Source organism: Taudactylus pleione, unplaced genomic scaffold (assembly GCF_031769625.1).
Source record: "Taudactylus pleione unplaced genomic scaffold, aTauple2 ptg000282l, whole genome shotgun sequence".
In the NCBI taxonomy this organism is placed as follows: domain Eukaryota; kingdom Metazoa; phylum Chordata; class Amphibia; order Anura; family Myobatrachidae; genus Taudactylus; species Taudactylus pleione.
In genome coordinates this window covers 4,860,153-4,882,357 of record NW_028284684.1, presented here as the reverse complement: position 1 = coordinate 4,882,357, position 22,205 = coordinate 4,860,153, and the positions used below count along the sequence as shown (strand labels likewise).

Genomic DNA, 22,205 nt, shown 5'->3' with positions numbered 1-22,205 from the left:
AGCGTGTGCCTGTGTCATAAGTAAAGGGCCGGCTGGCTTGACCGTTAAAGGGTGCTGTAACCCCCAAAGTACACTCCAGTCCAAACCAAAAAAAAAAAATATTTTCTGTGTTTGTGAATTGTGTGCGCAGTAGCCGCACGTGCATCAACAAAGTAGTGCCAAGCGTGCGCCTGTGTCATAAGTAAAGGGCCGGCTGGCTTGACCGTTAAAGGGTGCTGTAACCTCCAAAGTACACTCCAGTCCAAACCAAAAAAAAAATTATTTTCTGTGTTTGTGAATTGTGTGCGCAGTAGCCGCACGTGCATCAACAAAGTAGTGCCAAGCGTGCGCCTGTGTCATAAGTAAAGGGCTGGCTGGCTTGACCGTTAAAGGGTGCTGTAACCCCCAAAGTACACTCCAGTCCAAACCAAAAAAAAAATTATTTTCTGTGTTTGTGAATTGTGTGCGCAGTAGCAGCACGTGCATCAACAAAGTAGTGCCAAGCGTGCGCCTGTGTCATAAGTAAAGGGCCGGCTGGCTTGACCGTTAAAGGGTGCTGTAAACCCCAAAGTACACTCCTGTCCAAACCAAAAAAAAAATTATTTTCTGTGTTTGTGAATTGTGTGCGCAGTAGCCGTACGTGCATCAACAAAGTAGTGCCAAGCGTGCGCCTGTGTCATAAGTAAAGGGCCGGCTGGCTTGACCGTTAAAGGATGCTGTAACCCCCAAAGTACACTCCAGATCAAACCAAAAAAAAATTATTTTCTGTGTTTGTGAATTGTGTGCGTAGTAGCCGCACGTGCATCAACAAAGTAGTGCCAAGTGTGCGCCTGTGTCATAAGTAAAGGGCCGGCTGGCTTGACCATTAAAGGGTGCTGTAACCCCCAAAGTACACTCCAGTCCAAACCAAAAAAAAAATAATTTTCTGTGTTTGTGAATTGTGTGCGCAGTAGCCGCACGTGCATCAACAAAGTAGTGCCAAGCGTGCGCCTGTGTCATAAGTAAAGGGCCGGCTGGCTTGACCGTTAAAGGGTGCTGTAACCCCCAAAGTACACTCCAGTCCAAACCAAAAAAAAAAAATATTTTCTGTGTTTGTGAATTGTGTGCGCAGTAGCCGCACGTGCATCAACAAAGTAGTGCCAAGCGTGCGCCTGTGTCATAAGTAAAGGGCCGGCTGGCTTGACCGTTAAAGGGTGCTGTAACCCCCAAAGTACACTCCAGTCCAAACCAAAAAAAAAATTATTTTCTGTGTTTGTGAATTGTGTGCGCAGTAGCCGCACGTGCATCAACAAAGTAGTGCCAAGCGTGCGCCTGTGTCATAAGTAAAGGGCCGGCTGGCTTGACCGTTAAAGGGTGCTGTAACCCCCAAAGTACACTCCAGTCCAAACCAAAAAAAAAATAATTTTCTGTGTTTGTGAATTGTGTGCGCAGTAGCCGCACGTGCATCAACAAAGTAGTGCCAAGCATGCGCCTGTGTCAAAAGTAAAGGGCCGGCTGGCTTGACTGTTAAAGGGTGCTGTAACCCCCAAAGTACACTCCAGTCCAAACCAAAAAAAAATTATTTTCTGTGTTTGTGAATTGTGTGCGCAGTAGCCGCACGTGCATCAACAAAGTAGTGCCAAGCGTGCGCCTGTGTCATAAGTAAAGGGCCGGCTGGCTTGACCGTTAAAGGCTGCTGTAACCCCCAAAGTACACTCCAGTCCAAACCAAAAAAATAATTATTTTCTGTGTTTGTGAATTGTGTGCGCAGTAGCCGCACGTGCATCAACAAAGTAGTGCCAAGCGTGCGCCTGTGTCATAAGTAAAGGGCCGGCTGGCTTGACCGTTAAAGGGTGCTGTAACCCCCAAAGTACACTCCAGTCCAAACCAAAAAAAAAATTATTTTCTGTGTTTGTGAATTGTGTGCGCAGTAGCCGCACGTGCATCAACAATGTAGTGCCAAGCGTGCGCCTGTGTCATAAGTAAAGGGCCAGCTTGCTTGACCGTCAAAGGGTGCTGTAACCCCCAAAGTACACTCCAGTCCAAACCAAAAAAAAAATAATTTTCTGTGTTTGTGAATTGTGTGCGCAGTAGCCGCACGTGCATCAACAAAGTAGTGCCAAGCGTGCGCCTGTGTCATAAGTAAAGGGCCGGCTGGCTTGACCGTTAAAGGGTGCTGTAACCCCCAAAGTACACTCGAGTCCAAACCAAAAAAAAATTATTTTCTGTGTTTGTGAATTGTGTGCGCAGTAGCCGCACGTGCATCAACAAAGTAGTGCCAAGCGTGCGCCTGTGTCATAAGTAAAGGGCCGGCTGGCTTGACCGTTAAAGGGTGCTGTAACCCCCAAAGTACACTCCAGTCCAAACCAAAAAAAAAAATATTTTCTGTGTTTGTGAATTGTGTGCGTAGTAGCCGCACGTGCATCAACAAAGTAGTGCCAAGCATGCGCCTGTGTCATAAGTAAAGGGCCGGCTGGCTTGACCGTTAAAGGGTGCTGTAACCCCCAAAGTACACTCCAGTCCAAACCAAAAAAATAATAATTTTCTGTGTTTGTGAATTGTGTGCGCAGTAGCCGCACGTGCATCAACAAAGTAGTGCCAAGCGTGCGCCTGTGTCATAAGTAAAGGGCCGGCTGGCTTGACCGTTAAAGGGTGCTGTAACCCCCAAAGTACACTCCAGTCCAAACCAAAAAAATAATAATTTTCTGTGTTTGTGAATTGTGTGCGCAGTAGCCGCACGTGCATCAACAAAGTAGTGCCAAGCGTGCGCCTGTGTCATAAGTAAAGGGCCGGCTGGCTTGACCGTTAAAGGGTGCTGTAACCCCCAAAGTACACTCCAGTCCAAACCAAAAAAAAAATATTTTCTGTGTTTGTGAATTGTGTGCGCAGTAGCCGCACGTGCATCAACAAAGTAGTGCCAAGCGTGCGCCTGTGTCATAAGTAAAGGGCCGGCTGGCTTGACCGTTAAAGGGTGCTGTAACCCCCAAAGTACACTCCAGTCCAAACCAAAAAAATTATTATTTTCTGTGTTTGTGAATTGTGTGCGCAGTAGCCGCACGTGCATCAACAAAGTAGTGCCAAGCGTGCGCCTGTGTCATAAGTAAAGGGCCGGCTGGCTTGACTGTTAAAGGGTGCTGTAACCCCCAAAGTACACTCCAGTCCAAACCAAAAAAAAATTATTTTCTGTGTTTGTGAATTGTGTGCGTAGTAGCCGCACGTGCATCAACAAAGTAGTGCCAAGCGTGCGCCTGTGTCATAAGTAAAGGGCCGGCTGGCTTGACCGTTAAAGGGTGCTGTAACCCCCAAAGTACACTCCAGTCCAAACCAAAAAAAAATTTTTTTTCTGTGTTTGTGAATTGTGTGCGCAGTAGCCGCACGTGCATCAACAAAGTAGTGCCAAGCGTGCGCCTGTCTCATAAGTAAAGGGCCGGCTGGCTTGACCGTTAAAGGGTGCTGTAACCCCCAAAGTACACTCCAAACCAAATAACAAAATATATTTTCTGTGTTTGTGAATTGTGTGCGCAGTAGCCGCACGTGCATCAAAAAAGTAGTGCCAAGCGTGCGCCTGTGTCATAAGTAAAGGGCCGGCTGGCTTGACCATTAAAGGGTGCTGTAACCCCCAAAGTACACTCCAGTCCAAACCAAAAAAATAATAATTTTCTGTGTTTGTGAATTGTGTGCGCAGTAGCCGCACGTGCATCAACAAAGTAGTGCCAAGCGTGTGTCTGTGTCATAAGTAAAGGGCCGGCTGGCTTGACCGTTAAAGGGTGCTGTAACCCCCAAAGTACACTCCAGTCCAAACCAAAAAAAAATAATATTTTCTGTGTTTGTGAATTGTGTGCGCAGTAGCCGCACGTGCATCAACAAAGTAGTGCCAAGCGTGCGCCTGTGTCATAAGTAAAGGGCCGGCTGGCTTGACCATTAAAGGGTGCTGTAACCTCCAAAGTACACTCCAGTCCAAACCAAAAAAAAAAATATTTTCTGTGTTTGTGAATTGTGTGCGCAGGAGCCGCACGTGCATCAACAAAGTAGTGCCAAGCGTGCGCCTGTGTCATAAGTAAAGGGCTGGCTGGCTTGACCGTTAAAGGGTGCTGTAACCCCCAAAGTACACTCCAGTCCAAACCAAAAAAAAAATTATTTTCTATGTTTGTGAATTGTGTGCGCAGTAGCAGCACGTGCATCAACAAAGTAGTGCCAAGCGTGCGCCTGTGTCATAAGTAAAGGGCCGGCTGGCTTGACCGTTAAAGGGTGCTGTAACCCCCAAAGTACACTCCAGTCCAAACCAAAAAAAAAATATTTTCTGTGTTTGTGAATTGTGTGCGTAGTAGCCGCACGTGCATCAACAAAGTAGTGCCAAGCGAGCGCCTGTGTCATAAGTAAAGGGCCGGCTGGCTTGACCATTAAAGGGTGCTGTAACCCCCAAAGTACACTCCAGTCCAAACCAAAAAAATAATTATTTTCTGTGTTTGTGAATTGTGTGCGCTGTAGCCGCACGTGCATCAACAAAGTAGTGCCAAGCGTGCGCCTGTGTCATAAGGAAAGGGCCGGCTGGCTTGACCGTTAAAGGGTGCTGTAACCCCCAAAGTACACTCCAGTCCAAACCAAAAAAAAAATATTTTCTGTGTTTGTGAATTGTGTGCGCAGTAGCCGTACGTGCATCAACAAAGTAGTGCCAAGCGTGCGCCTGTGTCATAAGTAAAGGGCCGGCTGGCTTGACCGTTAAAGGATGCTGTAACCCCCAAAGTACACTCCAGTCCAAACCAAAAAAAAATTATTTTCTGTGTTTGTGAATTGTGTGCGTAGTAGCCGCACGTGCATCAACAAAGTAGTGCCAAGCGTGCGCCTGTGTCATAAGTAAAGGGCCGGCTGGCTTGACCATTAAAGGGTGCTGTAACCCCCAAAGTACACTCCAGTCCAAACCAAAAAAAATTTTTTTTTCTGTGTTTGTGAATTGTGTGCGCAGTAGCCGCACGTGCATCAACAAAGTAGTGCCAAGCGTGCGCCTGTGTCATAAGTAAAGGGCCGGCTGGCTTGACCGTTAAGGGGTGCTGTAACCCCAAAGTACACTCCAGTCCAAACCAAAAAAAAAATTATTTTCTGTGTTTGTGAATTGTGTGCGCAGTAGCCGCACGTGCATCAACAAAGTAGTGCCAAGCATGCGCCTGTGTCATAAGTAAAGGGCCGGCTGGCTTGACCGTTAAAGGGTGCTGTAACCCCCAAAGTACACTCCAGTCCAAACCAAAAAAAAAATAATTTTCTGTGTTTGTGAATTGTGTGCGCAGTAGCCGCACGTGCATCAACAAAGTAGTGCCAAGCGTGTGCCTGTGTCATAAGTAAAGGGCCGGCTGGCTTGACCGTTAAAGGGTGCTGTAACCCCCAAAGTACACTCCAGTCCAAACCAAAAAAAAAAAATATTTTCTGTGTTTGTGAATTGTGTGCGCAGTAGCCGCACGTGCATCAACAAAGTAGTGCCAAGCGTGCGCCTGTGTCATAAGTAAAGGGCCGGCTGGCTTGACCGTTAAAGGGTGCTGTAACCCCCAAAGTACACTCCAGTCCAAACCAAAAAAAAAAATATTTTCTGTGTTTGTGAATTGTGTGCGCAGTAGCCGCACGTGCATCAACAAAGTAGTGCCAAGCGTGCGCCTGTGTCATAAGTAAAGGGCCGGCTGGCTTGACCGTTAAAGGGTGCTGTAACCCCCAAAGTACACTCCAGTCCAAACCAAAAAAAAAATAATTTTCTGTGTTTGTGAATTGTGTGCGCAGTAGCCGCACGTGCATCAACAAAGTAGTGCCAAGCATGCGCCTGTGTCATAAGTAAAGGGCCGGCTGGCTTGACCGTTAAAGGGTGCTGTAACCCCCAAAGTACACTCCAGTCCAAACCAAAAAAAAATTATTTTCTGTGTTTGTGAATTGTGTGCGTAGTAGCCGCACGTGCATCAACAAAGTAGTGCCAAGCGTGCGCCTGTGTCATAAGTAAAGGGCCGGCTGACTTGACCGTTAAAGGGTGCTGTAACCCCCAAAGTACACTCCAGTCCAAACCAAAAAAAAAATTATTTTCTGTGTTTGTGAATTGTGTGCGCAGTAGCCGCACGTGCATCAACAAAGTAGTGCCAAGCGTGCGCCTGTGTCATAAGTAAAGGGCCGGCTGGCTTGACCATTAAAGGGTGCTGTAACCCCCAAAGTACACTCCAGTCCAAACCAAAAAAAAATTATTTTCTGTGTTTGTGAATTGTGTGCGTAGTATCCGCACGTGCATCAACAAAGTAGTGCCAAGCGTGCGCCTGTGTCATAAGTAAAGGGCCGGCTGGCTTGACCATTAAAGGGTGCTGTAACCCCCAAAGTACACTCCAGTCCAAACAAAAAAAAAATTTTTTTTCTGTGTTTGTGAATTGTGTGCGCAGTAGCCGCACGTGCATCAACAAAGTAGTGCCAAGCGTGCGCCTGTGTCATAAGTAAAGGGCCGGCTGGCTTGACCGTTAAAGGGTGCTGTAACCCCCAAAGTACACTCCAAACCAAATAACAAAATATATTTTCTGTGTTTGTGAATTGTGTGCGCAGTAGCCGCACGTGCATCAACAAAGTAGTGGCAAGCGTGCGCCTGTGTCATAAGTAAAGGGCCGGCTGGCTTGACCGTTAAAGGGTGCTGTAACCCCCAAAGTACACTCCAGTCCAAACCAAAAAAAAAATTATTTTCTGTGTTTGTGAATTGTGTGCGTAGTAGCCGCACGTGCATCAAGAAAGTAGTGCCAAGCATGCGCCTGTGTCATAAGTAAAGGGCCGGCTGGCTTGACCGTTAAAGGGTGCTGTAACCCCCAAAGTACACTCCAGTCCAAACCAAAAAAAAAATAATTTTCTGTGTTTGTGAATTGTGTGCGCAGTAGCCACACGTGCATCAACAAAGTAGTGCCAAGCATGCGCCTGTGTCATAAGTAAAGGTCCGGCTGGCTTGACCGTTAAAGGGTGCTGTAACCCCCAAAGTACACTCCAGTCCAAACCAAAAAAATTTTTTTTTCTGTGTTTGTGAATTGTGTGCGTAGTAGCCACACGTGCATCAACAAAGTAGTGCCAAGCGTGCGCCTGTGTCATAAGTAAAGGGCCGGCTGGCTTGACCGTTAAAGGGTGCTGTAACCCCCAAAGTACACTCCAGTCCAAACCAAAAAAATAATAATTTTCTTTGTTTGTGAATTGTGTGCGCAGTAGCCGCACGTGCTTCAACAAAGTAGTGCCAAGCGTGCGCCTGTGTCATAAGTAAAGGGCCGGCTGGCTTGACCATTAAAGGGTGCTGTAACCCCCAAAGTACACTCCAGTCCAAACCAAAAAAAAAATTATTTTCTGTGTTTGTGAATTGTGTGCGCAGTAGCCGCACGTGCATAAACAAAGTAGTGCCAAGCGTGCGCCTGTGTCATAAGTAAAGGGCCGGCTGGCTTGACCGTTAAAGGGTGCTGTAACCCCCAAAGTACACTCCAGTCCAAACCAAAAAAAAAATATTTTCTGTGTTTGTGAATTGTGTGCGTAGTAGCCGCACGTGCATCAACAAAGTAGTGCCAAGCGTGCGCCTGTGTCATAAGTAAAGGGCCGGCTGGCTTGACCGTTAAAGGGTGCTGTAACCCCCAAAGTACACTCCAGTCCAAACCAAAAAAAAAATTATTTTCTGTGTTTGTGAATTGTGTGCGTAGTAGCCGCACGTGCATCAACAAAGTAGTGCCAAGCGTGCGCCTGTGTCATAAGTAAAGGGCCGGCTGGCTTGACCGTTAAAGGGTGCTGTAACCCCCAAAGTACACTCCAGTCCAAACCAAAAAAATTTTTTTTTCTGTGTTTGTGAATTGTGTGCGCAGTAGCCGCACGTGCATCAACAAAGTAGTGCCAAGCGTGCGCCTGTGTCATAAGTAAAGGGCCGGCTGGCTTGACCGTTAAAGGGTGCTGTAACCCCCAAAGTACACTCCAAACCAAATAACAAAATATATTTTCTGTGTTTGTGAATTGTGTGCGCAGTAGCCGCACGTGCATCAACAAAGTAGTGCCAAGCGTGCGCCTGTGTCATAAGTAAAGGGCCGGCTGGCTTGACCGTTAAAGGGTGCTGTAACCCCAAAGTACACTCCAGTCCAAACCAAAAATAAAATAATTTTCTGTGTTTGTGAATTGTGTGCGCAGTAGCCGCACGTGCATCAACAAAGTAGTGCCAAGCGTGTGCCTGTGTCATAAGTAAAGGGCCGGCTGGCTTGACCGTTATAGGGTGCTGTAACCCCCAAAGTACACTCCAGTCCAAACCAAAAAAAAATAATATTTTCTGTGTTTGTGAATTGTGTGCGCAGTAGCCGCACGTGCATCAACAAAGTAGTGCCAAGCGTGCGCCTGTGTCATAAGTAAAGGGCCGGCTGGCTTGACCGTTAAAGGGTGCTGTAACCCCCAAAGTACACTCCAGTCCAAACCAAAAAAAAATTATTTTCTGTGTTTGTGAATTGTGTGCGCAGTAGCCGCACGTGCATCAACAAAGTAGTGCCAAGCGTGCGCCTGTGTCATAAGTAAAGGGCCGGCTGGCTTGACCGTTAAAGGGTGCTGTAACCCCCAAAGTACACTCCAGTCCAAACCAAAAAAAAATTATTTTCTGTGTTTGTGAATTGTGTGCGTAGTAGCCGCACGTGCATCAACAAAGTAGTGCCAAGCGTGCGCCTGTGTCATAAGTAAAGGGCCAGCTGGCTTGACCGTTAAAGGGTGCTGTAACCCCCAAAGTACACTCCAGTCCAAACCAAAAAATTTTTTTTTTTCTGTGTTTGTGAATTGTGTGTGCAGTAGCCGCACGTGCATCAACAAAGTAGTGCCAAGCGTGCGCCTGTGTCATAAGTAAAGGGCCGGCTGGCTTGACCGTTAAAGGGTGCTGTAACCCCCAAAGTACACTCCAAACCAAATAACAAAATATATTTTCTGTGTTTGTGAATTGTGTGCGCAGTAGCCGCACGTGCATCAACAAAGTAGTGCCAAGCGTGCGCCTGTGTCATAAGTAAAGGGCCGGCTGGCTTGACCGTTAAAGGGTGCTGTAACCCCCAAAGTACACTCCAGTCCAAACCAAAAAAAAAATTATTTTCTGTGTTTGTGAATTGTGTGCGCAGTAGCCACACGTGCATCAACAATGTAGTGCCAAGCGTGCGCCTGTGTCATAAGTAAAGGGCCGGTTGGCTTGACCGTTAAAGGGTGCTGTAACCCCCAAAGTACACTCCAGTCCAAACTAAAAAAAAATTATTTTCTGTGTTTGTGAATTGTGTGCGCAGTAGCCGCACGTGCATCAACAAAGTAGTGCCAAGCGTGCGCCTGTGTCATAAGTAAAGGGCCGGTTGGCTTGACCGTTAAAGGGTGCTGTAACCCCCAAAGTACACTCCAGTCCAAACCAAAAAAAAAATAATTTTCTGTGTTTGTGAATTGTGTGCGTAGTAGCCGCACGTGCATCAACAAAGTAGTGGCAAGCGTGCGCCTGTGTCATAAGTAAAGGGCCGGCTGGCTTGACCGTTAAAGGGTGCTGTAACCCCCAAAGTACACTCCAGTCCAAACCAAAAAAAAAATTATTTTCTGTGTTTGTGAATTGTGTGCGCAGTAGCCGCACGTGCATCAACAAAGTAGTGCCAAGCGTGCGCCTGTGTCATAAGTAAAGGGCTGGCTGGCTTGACCGTTAAAGGGTGCTGTAACCCCCAAGTACACTCCAGTCCAAACCAAAAAAAAATTATTTTCTGTGTTTGTGAATTGTGTGCGCAGTAGCCACACGTGCATCAACAAAGTAGTGCCAAGCGTGCGCCTGTGTCATAAGTAAAGGGCTGGCTGGCTTAACCATTAAATGGTGCTGTAACCCCCAAAGTACACTCCAGTCCAAACCAAAAAAAAAATTAATTTCTGTGTTTGTGAATTGTGTGTGCAGTAGCCGCACGTGCATCAACAAAGGAGCAGCGCTAAGCGTGCGCCTGTGTCCCTTAAGTAAAGAGCCGGCTGGCTCATTTCGTAAAGGCTGGTGTAACCCACAAATTGCACTATTCTCCAGGAAAAATAAAAAAATATTTTCTGTGTTTAGCCGCACGTATATATCAATTCGATATAACATAAATGGAGGACCAAACTTTCTCCGAAAAAAATAAAATAGAGAAAGATCAAGAACCACTTCCTCCTAGTGCTGAAGCTGCTGCCACTAGTCATGACATAGACGATAACATGCCGTCAACGTCGTCTGCCAAGGCCGATGCCCAATGTCATAATAGAGGGCACATACAATCCCAAATGACAAAGTTCAGGAAAATGACCTTGAAAAAAACATTTAAATCAGCTGAAGAGAAACGTAAACTTGCCAATATGCCATTTACGTCACGGAGTGGCAAGGAACGGCTAAGGTCGATCCCTAGTATGTTCATGAGTAGTGGTTCAGCTTCACATGACGATGGAAGCCCTCCTCCCACTAATAAAATCAAAAGAGTTAAGCTGGCAAAAGCACAGCGAAGAACTGTGCTTTCTAAGAAGATATCACAAATCCCCAAGGAGAGTCCAAGTGTGGTGGTGGTTGCGATGCCTGACCTTCCCAGCACTGGACGGGAAGAGGTGGCTCTTTCCACCATTTGCACGCCCCCTGCAAGTGCTGAAAGGAGCACCCACAGTCCACTTGCTGATATGCCAATTGAAGATGTCACTGTTGAAGTACAACAGGATGAGGATACTGGTGTAGCTGGCGCTGAGGAGGAAGTTGGCGAGGAGGATTCTGATGGTGATGTGGTTTGTTTAAATCAGGCTCCGGGGGAGACAGTTGTAGTCCGTGGGATGAAAAAGCCCATCACGGTCATGCCTGGGCAGAAGACCAAACATTCCACCTCTTTGGTCTGGCAATATTTCTATCCAAATCCGGACAACAACTGTCTTGCCATATGTACCATATGTAAAGGTGAAATAAGTAGGGGTAGGGACGTCAACCACCTAGGAACATCCTCCCTTATACGGCACCTGCAGCGCGTTCATAAAAAGTTACTGTCAAGTTCAGAAACTTTGGCTAAGACCGTAAGCAGTCCAGGGACACCTAAATCCCGTTGTCCTGTTGTATCCAAGCGCCTGCAAACCACACCGTCAACTCCCTCCTCGTCAATTTCCTCCTTAGTCAGGATCGGAAGTAGTCCTGCAGGCCATGTCACTAGCATGACTGACTCTCCTATCCGGGATTCCTCCGGAGGATCCTGCATTGCTACGCCTACTGCTGCCGCTGCTGCTGTTGCTGCTGCTGGGAGTCGTTCATCATCCCAGAGAGGAAGTAGGAACACCACTACTTTTACTAAACAATTGACCCTCCAACAGTCCTTAGCGAGGAGGATGAAGTACGACAGCAGTCATCCTGAAGCAAAACGTATAACTGAGGCCTTGACTGCTATGTTGGTGTTAGATGTGCGTCCGGTATCCGCCATTAGTGCAGTGGGATTTAGACAATTGATGGAGGTAGTGTGTCCCCGGTTCCAAATCCCGTCTAGATTCCACTTCACTAGGCAGGCGATACCGAGACTGTACAGAAACGTCAGAAAAAGTGTCCTCAGTGTCCTGAAAAATGCCGTTGTACACAATGTCCACTTAACCACGGACATGTGGACAAGTGGAACAGGGCAGACTAAGGACTATATGACTGTGACAGCCCACTGGGTAGATGTATCACCTTACGCAGCAACAGCAGCAGCGTCACCAGTAGCAGCATCTCAGAAACGCCAGCTCGTTCCAAGGCAGGCTACGCTGTGTATCACCGGTTTCAGTAAGAGGCACACCGCCGACAACCTCTTAGAGAAACTGAGGGAAATCATCGCCCAGTGGCTTACCCCACTTAGACTCTCCTGGGGATTTGTGATATCTGACAACGCCACCAATATTGTGCGGGCATTACATCTGGGCAAATTCCAGCACATCCCATGTTTTGCTCACACAATAAACTTGGTGGTGCAGAATTTTCTGAAAAGCGACAGGGGCGTGTAGGAGACGCTTTGGGTGGCCCGAAAAATTTCTGGCCACTTTCGCCATTCAGCGACTGCGTGCCGAAGACTGGAGCACCAGCAAACACTCTTGAACCTGCCCCGCCATCACCTGAAGCAAGAGGTTGTGACGCGATGGAACTCAACCCTCTATATGCTTCAGAGGATGGAGGAGCAGCAAAAGGCCATACAAGCCTATACATCCACCTATGACATAGGCAAAGGAGGGGGTATGCACCTGACTCAAGCGCAGTGGAGAATGATTTCCGTGTTGTGCAAGGTTCTCCAGCCCTTCGAACTTGCCACATGTGAAGTCAGTTCAGACACTGCCAGCTTGAGTCAGGTCATTCCCCTCATCAGGCTTTTGCAGAAGCAGCTGGAGAAAGTGAAGGAGGAGCTAAGACGGAGCGATTCCGCTCGGCATGTGGGACTTGTGGATGAAGCCCTTCATTCGCTTTGCCAGGATTCCAGGGTGGTCAATCTGTTGAAATCAGACCACTACATTTTGGCCACCGTGCTCGATCCTAGGTTTAAAGCCTATGTGGTGTCTCTCTTTCCGGCCGACACAAGCCTGCAGATGTGCAAAGACCTGCTGGTGAACACACTGTCAGCTGAAGCGGAACGTGACACGTCAACAGCTCCTTCTTCATTTTCTCCCGCAACTGGGGCTGCCAGGAAAAAACTTAGGTATCCTAAGCAACCCGCTGGCGATGATGCAGGGCAGGCAGGACCAAGTTTGGACATCTGGTCCGGACTGAAGGACCTGGCAACAATTTCTGACATGTCTACTGTCACTGCATATGATACTGTCACCATTGACAGAATGGTGGAGGATTACATCGGTGACAGCATCCAAGTAGGCATGTCAGACAGTCCATACCTGTACTGGCAGGAAAAAGAGGCAATTTGGAGGCCCCTGTACAAACTGGCTCTATTTTACCTGAGTTGCCCCCCCTCCAGTGTGTACTCCGAAAGAGTGTTTAGTGCAGCCGGGAACCTTGTAAGCGAAAGGCGTAGGAGGTTGCTTCCACAGAATGTGGAGAAGATGATGATCATCAAAATGAATTATCAGCTCTTCCAGGGAGACCAGCCTCCAGAACGTACAGAGGGACCTGTGGTGGTGGATTCAAGTGGGGACGAGTTAATACTTTGTGAGGAATCGGTGGATGAGGAGGATGAGGATGACATCTTGCCTCCGTAGAGCCAGTTTGTGCAGGGACACATTAATTGCCAGCTTGTTTTGTGGGGGCCCAAACGAACCAATCATTTCAGCCACAGTTGTGTGGCAGACCCTGGCGCTGAAATGATTGGTTTGTTAAAGTGTGCATGTCCTGTTTATACAACATAAGGGTGGGTGGGAGGGCCCAAGGACAATTCCATCTTGCACCTCTTTTTTTTCTTTGCATTATGTACAGTTTGGGGCCTAGTTTTTCAAACTGCCATCCTGTCTGCCACTGCAGTATCACGCCTAGATGGGTCACGTGTTTGTGCCGCCCACTCGTGTCGCTTAGCATAGTCATCCAGCTACCTCGGTGGAACCATTTGGACATAAAAACACTATTGTGAGGTGTGAGGTGTTCAGAATAGACTGGAAATGAGTGGAAATTAAGGTTATTGAGGTTAATAATAGCATAGGAGCAGAAAAACCTACAAATTCTGTGATTTTAGCTGTTTTTATGCTTTTTTTCAAAAAAATACAGATCCAAAACACAAAACCCAGAACCCAAAACACGGAAGGGTGGTTTTGGCAAAACCAATCCAGATCCAAAACACGAAGAAAGATCCAGATCCAAAACCAAAACACAAAACACGAAAAGTGGCCGGTGCACACCCCTAGAATATACAGTGCTAATACTGTACAGACAAATTTGTGGTCATGCAAAACCAGATACAGGAGGTGATTCTGAGTTACAGGCAGTTAACGAATGCGGACGCATCTCAAAGTATTTCCGAGAGATTCTGAGTTGAGGCATCTCAGTTACTTCTCACTTAAGGCTGGTTGGGCGTTACAGGTTGGCAGTGTGGCGGTAACAGGGCATTCGCATGCAGAATAAAAGTGAGGTGGGCGTGTACACAAAGTTCATCCTATTCTGAGCATATGCAGAGATCTGTCCAATTTAATCTGATCTCCTGCTCCAAGGATGGGACTGGAGCAAATGCTGATGATACTGATGACTGCTGCTCTCGCAGACGGAGGCCTGCGGGTGGTGCGTCCGACTCAGAATACTGGTGGATATTCCCATGGAATTTCTGATCATAGAAAGTGCCTGGAATGGCATCAGCATTATGTGCGACTAAGGCAGAAGTTTGATAGATATGTATTATCCTACAGTGAAATCGGCTAAAGACGAACAAAGTATTTTAAGTCCTCTATAGCCAAAAGTTTCTAAACGAAAAACTTGGAGAACTTTTCAAACTTCCATTAAGTAATCCAAGTGCCTGAGATGTGGCCAGCTATAAATGGAGTGTGTAAAATATTTATTGCATCTGATAACCATGACAAATGTATCCATATGAAATTTTAAGCCTTATTCCAATTTCCTTCCCATACATCAGAAAAGGTTCAGTGGACTAAAACATGTATTTCATAACAAAAGGCCTTATATAAAGCTTTCTGGCGTGGATGTCATAAAATCAATGGCAGGAGCATAATCAGAAGTAGTTTACAGATGAACTCTCATGCTCAGTTAAACTTATTATTTTAAACAAACACCAATTTGCTCTCTATGGAGTATCCAATGATGGCAGATCAATACTTTTAAATGAAAAATATTCTCCCTTGTTGTAGACATCCTTCTATATTTAGCAATACCACAATTCCTACAATTACTTGTACAATACCAGCTCTCAATAACTACTTTGATTGGGACAAAAATGAATTACATAGAGTAACTGTTTGGAAAACAACATTTTTTTTTTGCTGTACATTATCACTGACTCTAGGGGGGATATTTACTAAGATTCGTTTTTGGTCAATTTGCTGTTTTTCTGGGATTTGAGTGTGATTTGCAAATTTGCTAAAAAGCCAAATTGATGGCAACTTGCAGGTTAAACGGCATAATACACCAATTCTGCAAAATATACCATTAGACCAAACATCATATCATTAACACTGAATCAAATACATAGCACGGATTTACTAAGAATCATGTTGTCAAACACTACCAAAATCACTCTAAAATCGCAGCACAAAGCACAAAATAAATACCCCTGCCTGTGAGCAGTGTGTTTGATCAAAGCACTGCACAGATCAGTATGAATATACTAAGCTGTATGAATATACTAAGCGCCCGCTAATTGGCTTTGAGGAGTCTGACACTTAGCCAATCGCGTATGAAATGCTGAAAACCACATGGGAAATGTCATACAGTACAGCATGTCTGGTATGGATCAGGAGCTGTGTGGGCATGCTGACACTTTTTGTTCTCCAAGTGCCCGGAAGCTGGGCAGGCTTGCAGGGACCTGTAGTTCCACTGTAAAGAACAATATTATTTCTCTCTTCAGCAATATTAACTGCACCCACTGCTACCAGGGTTGCAGGGAATAGCCTGGGCAGCCCAGGGCTGGTAAATCCTTGGGGAAGGGGACGATCCCATTTTATTTTTTAGGTCACCACTTTCCGAGGATTTCCAGGGCTGCCATCAGAAGTTGTGGAGCCCGGTACTAACAAAACAGGCAGGGCCCCCGGGATCTGGGGGCGATAGAGGTGGGCGGAGCTACACCAGGACGTGGGACACCCAATTTGTGTCAGCAAACTGGGGCAAGTCACCACTACTCTGTTGTTTCTTTTCAGTGACATTGAACACACAGTAGAGTTTATTGTCCTCTACAACCCACTAAAGTATAATAATAGTTTATACACTATGCACCTCATCACTCTTCTCTTTACTAGCAAGTGCCATTACTGCGTAACTGTTCAGAGTAGATGAGATATGGTACAGTAAAGCTTTACCACTGCAAAGTCTGATGTTTGTTTCTGTATTCTCGCTGCAGCTGTCACAGTCAGCTGCTGGTCACTTGTGCAGAGAACCCATGAAAATCTGCAAAGTCTCTGTAAATGGACAGGAAAATTATGCCAGCACCTACCTTCAGGATAACATAACCCTGTCTCAGTACCTGCTCATACTGCGTGTGCACCCATCATTGGACAGGGTAACTGGCTGACACATTAAATAGAGACATAGCGGTACCGATCACGAGCCAATCACAGCTTGCGGATTGGCAGCCAATCAGGAGTGGCCTCTCCTGATTGGCTGCCGGTCCGCAAGCTCTGGCTGGCTCGCAGCCGGCACCATAAATGACATGCCGTGGCGTTGTATTCATTCTGCCTCCCTGCTGGAGCAGCACTGGGCCCCCCTCTCTCTCCGGGCCCGGGACTCAAGGCCCGGTGGTCACCCCCTGATGGCAGCCCTGCCCTGGGCAGACCAGTTTGGGGCTATATAATGCTTTGGCAGGGGACCCCATGCTGTGTGTCCTCCTATTATGGCATTACTACCCTGGCTGGTTCAGTTCGGGGCTGGTAAACTGAAAATAGGGGGGGATCCACGCCACGTTTTCCCACAATTTTCCGTGACCAGGTTGAAAGGTCCACAAATTATACTGATCTGTGCAGTGCTTTGGTCAAATATGCTGCTTACAGGCAGGTCTATTTATTTTTTGGATTGTGCTGCGATTTTGGTGTGAATTTGATCGTGTTTGACAGGATTCTTAGTAAATCTGTGATTTGTACTTGAGTCAGTGTTAATGATACGCTGTTTGGTCTGATGATGTATTGTGACGGATTGGTGTGATATGTTGTGTTTAACCTGTGAGTTAGGCTGCATACACATGGTATAATCTGTACCACCAACAAGATAGAGAAAGATATCTTTCAGTGAAGTCATCCTGCCACATCTCTGAACAGGCAAAGTTGACGATATTGTGCAAGTTGGCCTGCATGTACGGACGATCAGAGATATCGTTATCGTTCATGCGGGAACGTCATTGGTCGTTCACTGCATAAAGATGAACGATATGAACGATATATCGTTATCGTTCATAGATATCGTACCGTGTGTACGCACCATAACTCTGTGAATACTCTAACAATATACAAATATATAGGTTGGGCAGCAATTCTGTATGACATCACTTGTCCAGTGTCCAAATCACATCTGAAAAACAAAGAACAAGATGAACCCCTAATTGTGCAGAATTATTTTCTTTTACCTCTGTATGCTCCAAATAACAGATTTGTGATATCACACCTTGTACCAAAAATAGAGATGAATGAGATTATCTGACAATGATTATGGGGTCTGTTTACTAAGCAGTGTTAGGAGACAGAGTGAAAAGTGATAAGAAAGTGATAAGTTGCCAGAAAATCAGCTCCTAACTGTCATCTCACAGGCTGTGTTTGAAAAATGACAGTTGGGAGCTGATTGGCTGGCACCTTATCACTTTCTTATCACTTTTCACTCTGTCTCCTAACACTGCTAAATAGACCCCTATGTCCTTTCACCAGATATAACCGCATGCCTTTGCTGCAGCTGACCTCAAAGGAAATAGGAAATATATATATCTCATAGCATAATACCATTTTTTAATCTTTATAAACATATTATATCTTTATAAACCTATTAAAAATAAATGGCACACTCACAATAAAATATGTAATATCTCACACATAATGATGCTGGAAGCCAGGTGGGTAAAACAAACACATGCAGACATATGTGGTGAAAGGACATCCTCAATTTCAGATAAGCGCATTCATTCTATTTCTGGTAGGAGGTGTGATATCATATTTGTTATTTGGAGCACACAGAGGTGGAAGTAGATAATACTGCACTAATTGCGGGAGGCGTGGCCATACTCCCCATTAAAAAAAAAATTTTTTTTTAAGTTTTTACAGCGCCGTACGCTGTAAAGGGGGCCCCATGAGTCCCTCAGCCAGAGGCAAATCCAGGGGGGTGGGGGACATTTAGTTTGATTGCTTCCTCCCACACAGGCTGAGGAGACTGCTGCTGGTGCTGAACACAGCAGTGTGTACCGGGCTGGGGAGAGAGGCTGCTGCTGACAGTTAAGAGGGAGGGGGGTGGCGGTGGTGGACCGGGGTCCTTCCAACAAGCCTGGGCCTGGGTAATTAATACCTGTTCCCCCCTCCCCTCTTGGCAGCTCTGTTTGTAATTATGCATTGTTGAATGCCAGTTGCAAGCAGTGGCGGATTTCGCCTAGTGGTTGCAAGGCTGCAGCCCCCCCAGTAAAATCCACCACCTCAGTGTAGTCAGTGCAGTCTGTGACTGCACTGGCTACACTGTGACTGGCAGTGGCTTCCCATTGGAAGCACTACCTGCCAGTCACATAAACAACCGGCAGTCTCAGGGGGAGGTGTCTCCTCCCCCTGGGACTGCCCGTGCAGGCTGCTATTAGCAGAGAGCGGCTTCCAGTAGGAAGCCACTTCTCTGCCTTTCCACCAGCCCTACCCAACTTCTTGGGGCTGCAGACGATGCAGCCCTTTGGAAGCCGGTGATATGCGCATCTGTGGGAGCCCGCTGCTAGTGCGCATGCGCTGGTCAGGAGAAGCCGGGTGAGTGCTTTTCGGTTGCGGCAGCCCCCCCTCATCTTAGAGGGTAGGAGCCGCCGCTGGTTGCAAGCATTTCTGGTGATGCAAACAGCATAAGAAATGAAGCATAGGAAAACCTGTGACTGTAAGTCATCATCTATTAAGAGGGTTAACACAATAGTTAGGACTAAAGGGGCCCATGCACCAGTGCGATTCCCTGTTCAACCGACGGTGATCCGATTGGTGACCAAAGCTGCTGATCCACGGACATCGATGATCGGCGATCCGACTGTGAATCGGGGAAATTCTCCATGTTAAAAATCCCCAACTCACCGATTATGACCATATTCGAGTCTGGATTAGTGAATACAGATTTTTCAACATATTGAATATTCCTGATCCCCCAGCCATGGCGTTTGCAGAACGGGACTTTGTGGCTATCCATCGCATATGTGTGGGGGCGTCAAGGCTAATGTAGTTGCCGTTCAGGAGTATTTACAGTATGCATAGGGTAGAATATGTCCCTTATATTATCCCATTTTAATGTAAAATTAAAATACTTTTAACTTCAGTACCCTGCTTTGGTTATTTACCATTAAATTGGTCAATGAAACACATTACAGTGGTATTATGTAGAAATGTTAAACTCTTAGCCAGTACAGGGTTTCTGGATGGCAGTAAAGTGTTTTATAATCCTCTGTACTTTTATTCAAGTCTTGACTCTTAGTAAGACCCAGGAGAGCATCATTAGCTCAAATTAGTGTTTTTTTAAGGGCTATCGATCCTGTAACACAAGTTGATCCAATTTCAAAAGGTATACTCAGTTGTATATGTAGAAATTCTCATTGCAAGAGTTAAATAGGATGTACAGCTTTGTACAACCCCTGCCATTGAGGTGTATTTCACACCTCTACTATTATAGTCCAACAACCTTCCAGTGCTGACAACTTAGAGGAAAGAGTTGTCAGTGAACCCAACTTTTCCTATTTGCTATATAATTTATTTTATCACTTGAAGTCACTCCCACATGCTGTCCATGCACCCTCCCTGTGCGCACTTCAGTCCCTGGCGGGTGCTGTAACATGCACTTGCTCAGGATGACATGGATCCATGTTACACCTCTGTATATATGTATAAATACCGTCTAAAATACGAGAAGTGTAAAGTGAAAATACAAAATATCAATTACACTGGACAACAAATTAATACTTTTAATTTGTTTCCTTTCTAAAAATAGTGATATATTACTAATTTGAGGTCAAGAAAAACTAAAATGGTTTCAGAATGTTTTTAGTAGCTCTATTTTTTGAGCTACACTACTTGCACTATACTGTATATACATTAGTAATATAGTCATAGTGAAAAGCTATTTTAAAATAATCTATTTTCTTGATTGAATTAAAACAACTGTTATTTATTTTCTATCAATCACAAATAAGAACACAAAACGAAACAAACATACAGCATACGAAAGTACTATCTAATATAGTGGCCTATTCATGGGGGTGCTTTCTCTTTGCTTGTCGCTTGTACTCCTCTTCTGGGGCATCTCTTGTCACTGTCCAACAGTAGTGATTCACCTACCCTGATATCATTGTTCCATTGCTGAAATGTCTTGGTGGAATCGCTCACTATGCTTGTCACTCAGTGCACCACAGTTATCTTGTGTGGGTAATTCCGTGGATCGCATATATTTGAATAGGGGAGGGGACAAATAAGTGATTCATTTAATTGGGTCATTAGGCCCCGCCCCTCTGTGCAGAACGCAGATTGCTGGTAAGATTCTCTCCATTCTGCCCACTTCACTAGGAATAACTCTACATCGTCATAAATGGGCTATATCTCGGAACTCAGAGCTAACTGAGAGTTTTAAATGTAATATTCATTCTTTGCATGCTGAAATCAATTAGAAGTAACTATTTTCACATCGGAAACATTTTCATTGTTGTGCAGTGTTATCAATGTGATGCACGAGATTCAGATATGTGATTGTATCAATTTGTTAGGTACTTGTGCATGAAAACACCCTGCTGATTGTTATTTAGTAGCTGTACTGTCACACATAGCCTGGACTGAAGAGGTAAGGACCCAGACAGTTTCTAGCCCGATCACCTGATGATTGCTAGGTATAGGTAAAACACTGTATGAGTAAATTAATCTGGTGATTAGATATCGTAATACTTTTTTTTATTTATTTAGACTGCTCGACTGTACCGTGAAGCTGCCAACAACAGTAATGACGTCAACCTGTATTGCGCTTTTCTGGACTTCAGGTTAGTAACAAGTTAGTCACTATATTTGGAAAGGTCATAACTGAGTTACTATACTCAAATCATGTAAAAAAAAACTTTGGAGACAAAAAGTGAATGTTTGTTATTTATCGCATTGTCATCAAATCAGGAAACCAGTTGAATGAGGACAAAGTGGGTCTTGTCAGTACAGTACTATGGACCTCATTCAGAGTCGGTCGTTGCGGCCGCACGGTCATAAGGTAAAAGGGGCCGGATATGCAAATGAAGCGCTCGCAAGTTGCGTCTTTAAGATGGGACCGTTAGCTGGACGAGCGAGGGGAGGATGCGGCCGGAAGACTAAAAATACGCCCCCTTCTCGTTCGCATTACACGTCATCTCCGGGCATATAAGGATTAATCGAGACCATCGGGAACCATCGGAGCTGCTCGTAGAGCTTAAGGTTGACCGTACCCTCTCTTAAGCACTACGATGTAGTCAGTGTACAAACCTCCCATGTCACATGTGCCATGACACTACTTAGTTAATTATGCACTCCCATAAAACGCTGTTTGCATAGTCAGACACGCCTGCGTTCGGATCTCCACTCCCCCGTTCACAAGCACCTTCCCCTGTTACCACCCACAAACGGCTCAATCTGTCACTCAAACTAATGACCTGGCTGTGTTCAAGGAGAGAGCAATTTCTGATCGTAATAGCTAGTTTGTGCACGCGCATTGTGAATTTTACGGATGCGCAGTTTAGCGGCCGCAACGACCAACTCTGAATGAGGTCCTATGTGTGTGAATGTTACTTATAATTCTAGTACTGAATGTGCTATGTAACATATTTCTTGCAGGTCTGGTTCTGGTATTTGGTCCAATGAGGGATGTATACGCGTTGCAGGAGACTTGAATTACTCCGTTTGTCTCTGCAATCATCTCACCAACTTTGCCATTCTGATGCAGGTTGTACCCTTAACGGTAAGAATTACTATTGTTTAGACTATTCAACAGAAATAGAAACATTTGGAAGTTAGTGAAATCTGGACACCGCTAGCAGTAATAGCATAATCTATGTTCATCTCATGGCATTCTAAGCAGCACTCATTAGTACTTAGCTCACAGTTATATATGGTATGGACTGCTGAGGGGCTAATTGGACATGGAACCCTGGGTTTGGGATACATTTGTTGAAAGATATATTTAAACTGTGCTACAGATAGGTGTGGTATTCTCTTGTGAACTCTTCTGCTATATAATCATTTACATGCATATGAAAAAATACAGAAAAGATAGACTTCTAGAATAAAGCTTCCATCACAGGAGCTGTAGAGAGCCTTAAAGGCAAAATATATTGGCTCTCATAACCAGGTTTGTTTTGTAAATGATTGCTATTTTAAAACATCGGCCAGGCTCGCAAGGGAATTGCTGATGCCCGCAATTCAAAGGCTATTACATTTACCCCAGAATGTCTATATCCTGGTTTATGTGGAATGTTAAATAT

The 22,205-nt window shown here is 45.5% G+C and overlaps 1 protein-coding gene across 1 annotated transcript in view; it reads left to right on the top strand.

Moving 5' to 3' along the window:
- The window catches only part of ADGRD1 (adhesion G protein-coupled receptor D1), a 596,761-nt gene that overhangs the window by 278,415 nt on the left and 296,141 nt on the right, over positions 1 to 22,205 (top strand). Inside the window, exons 15-16 of the mRNA XM_088482162.1 lie at positions 20,671 to 20,744; positions 21,559 to 21,682. Of these exons, the coding sequence (XP_088338288.1) occupies positions 20,671 to 20,744; positions 21,559 to 21,682 (198 nt within the window). The remainder of the gene's footprint in view (positions 1 to 20,670; positions 20,745 to 21,558; positions 21,683 to 22,205) is intronic.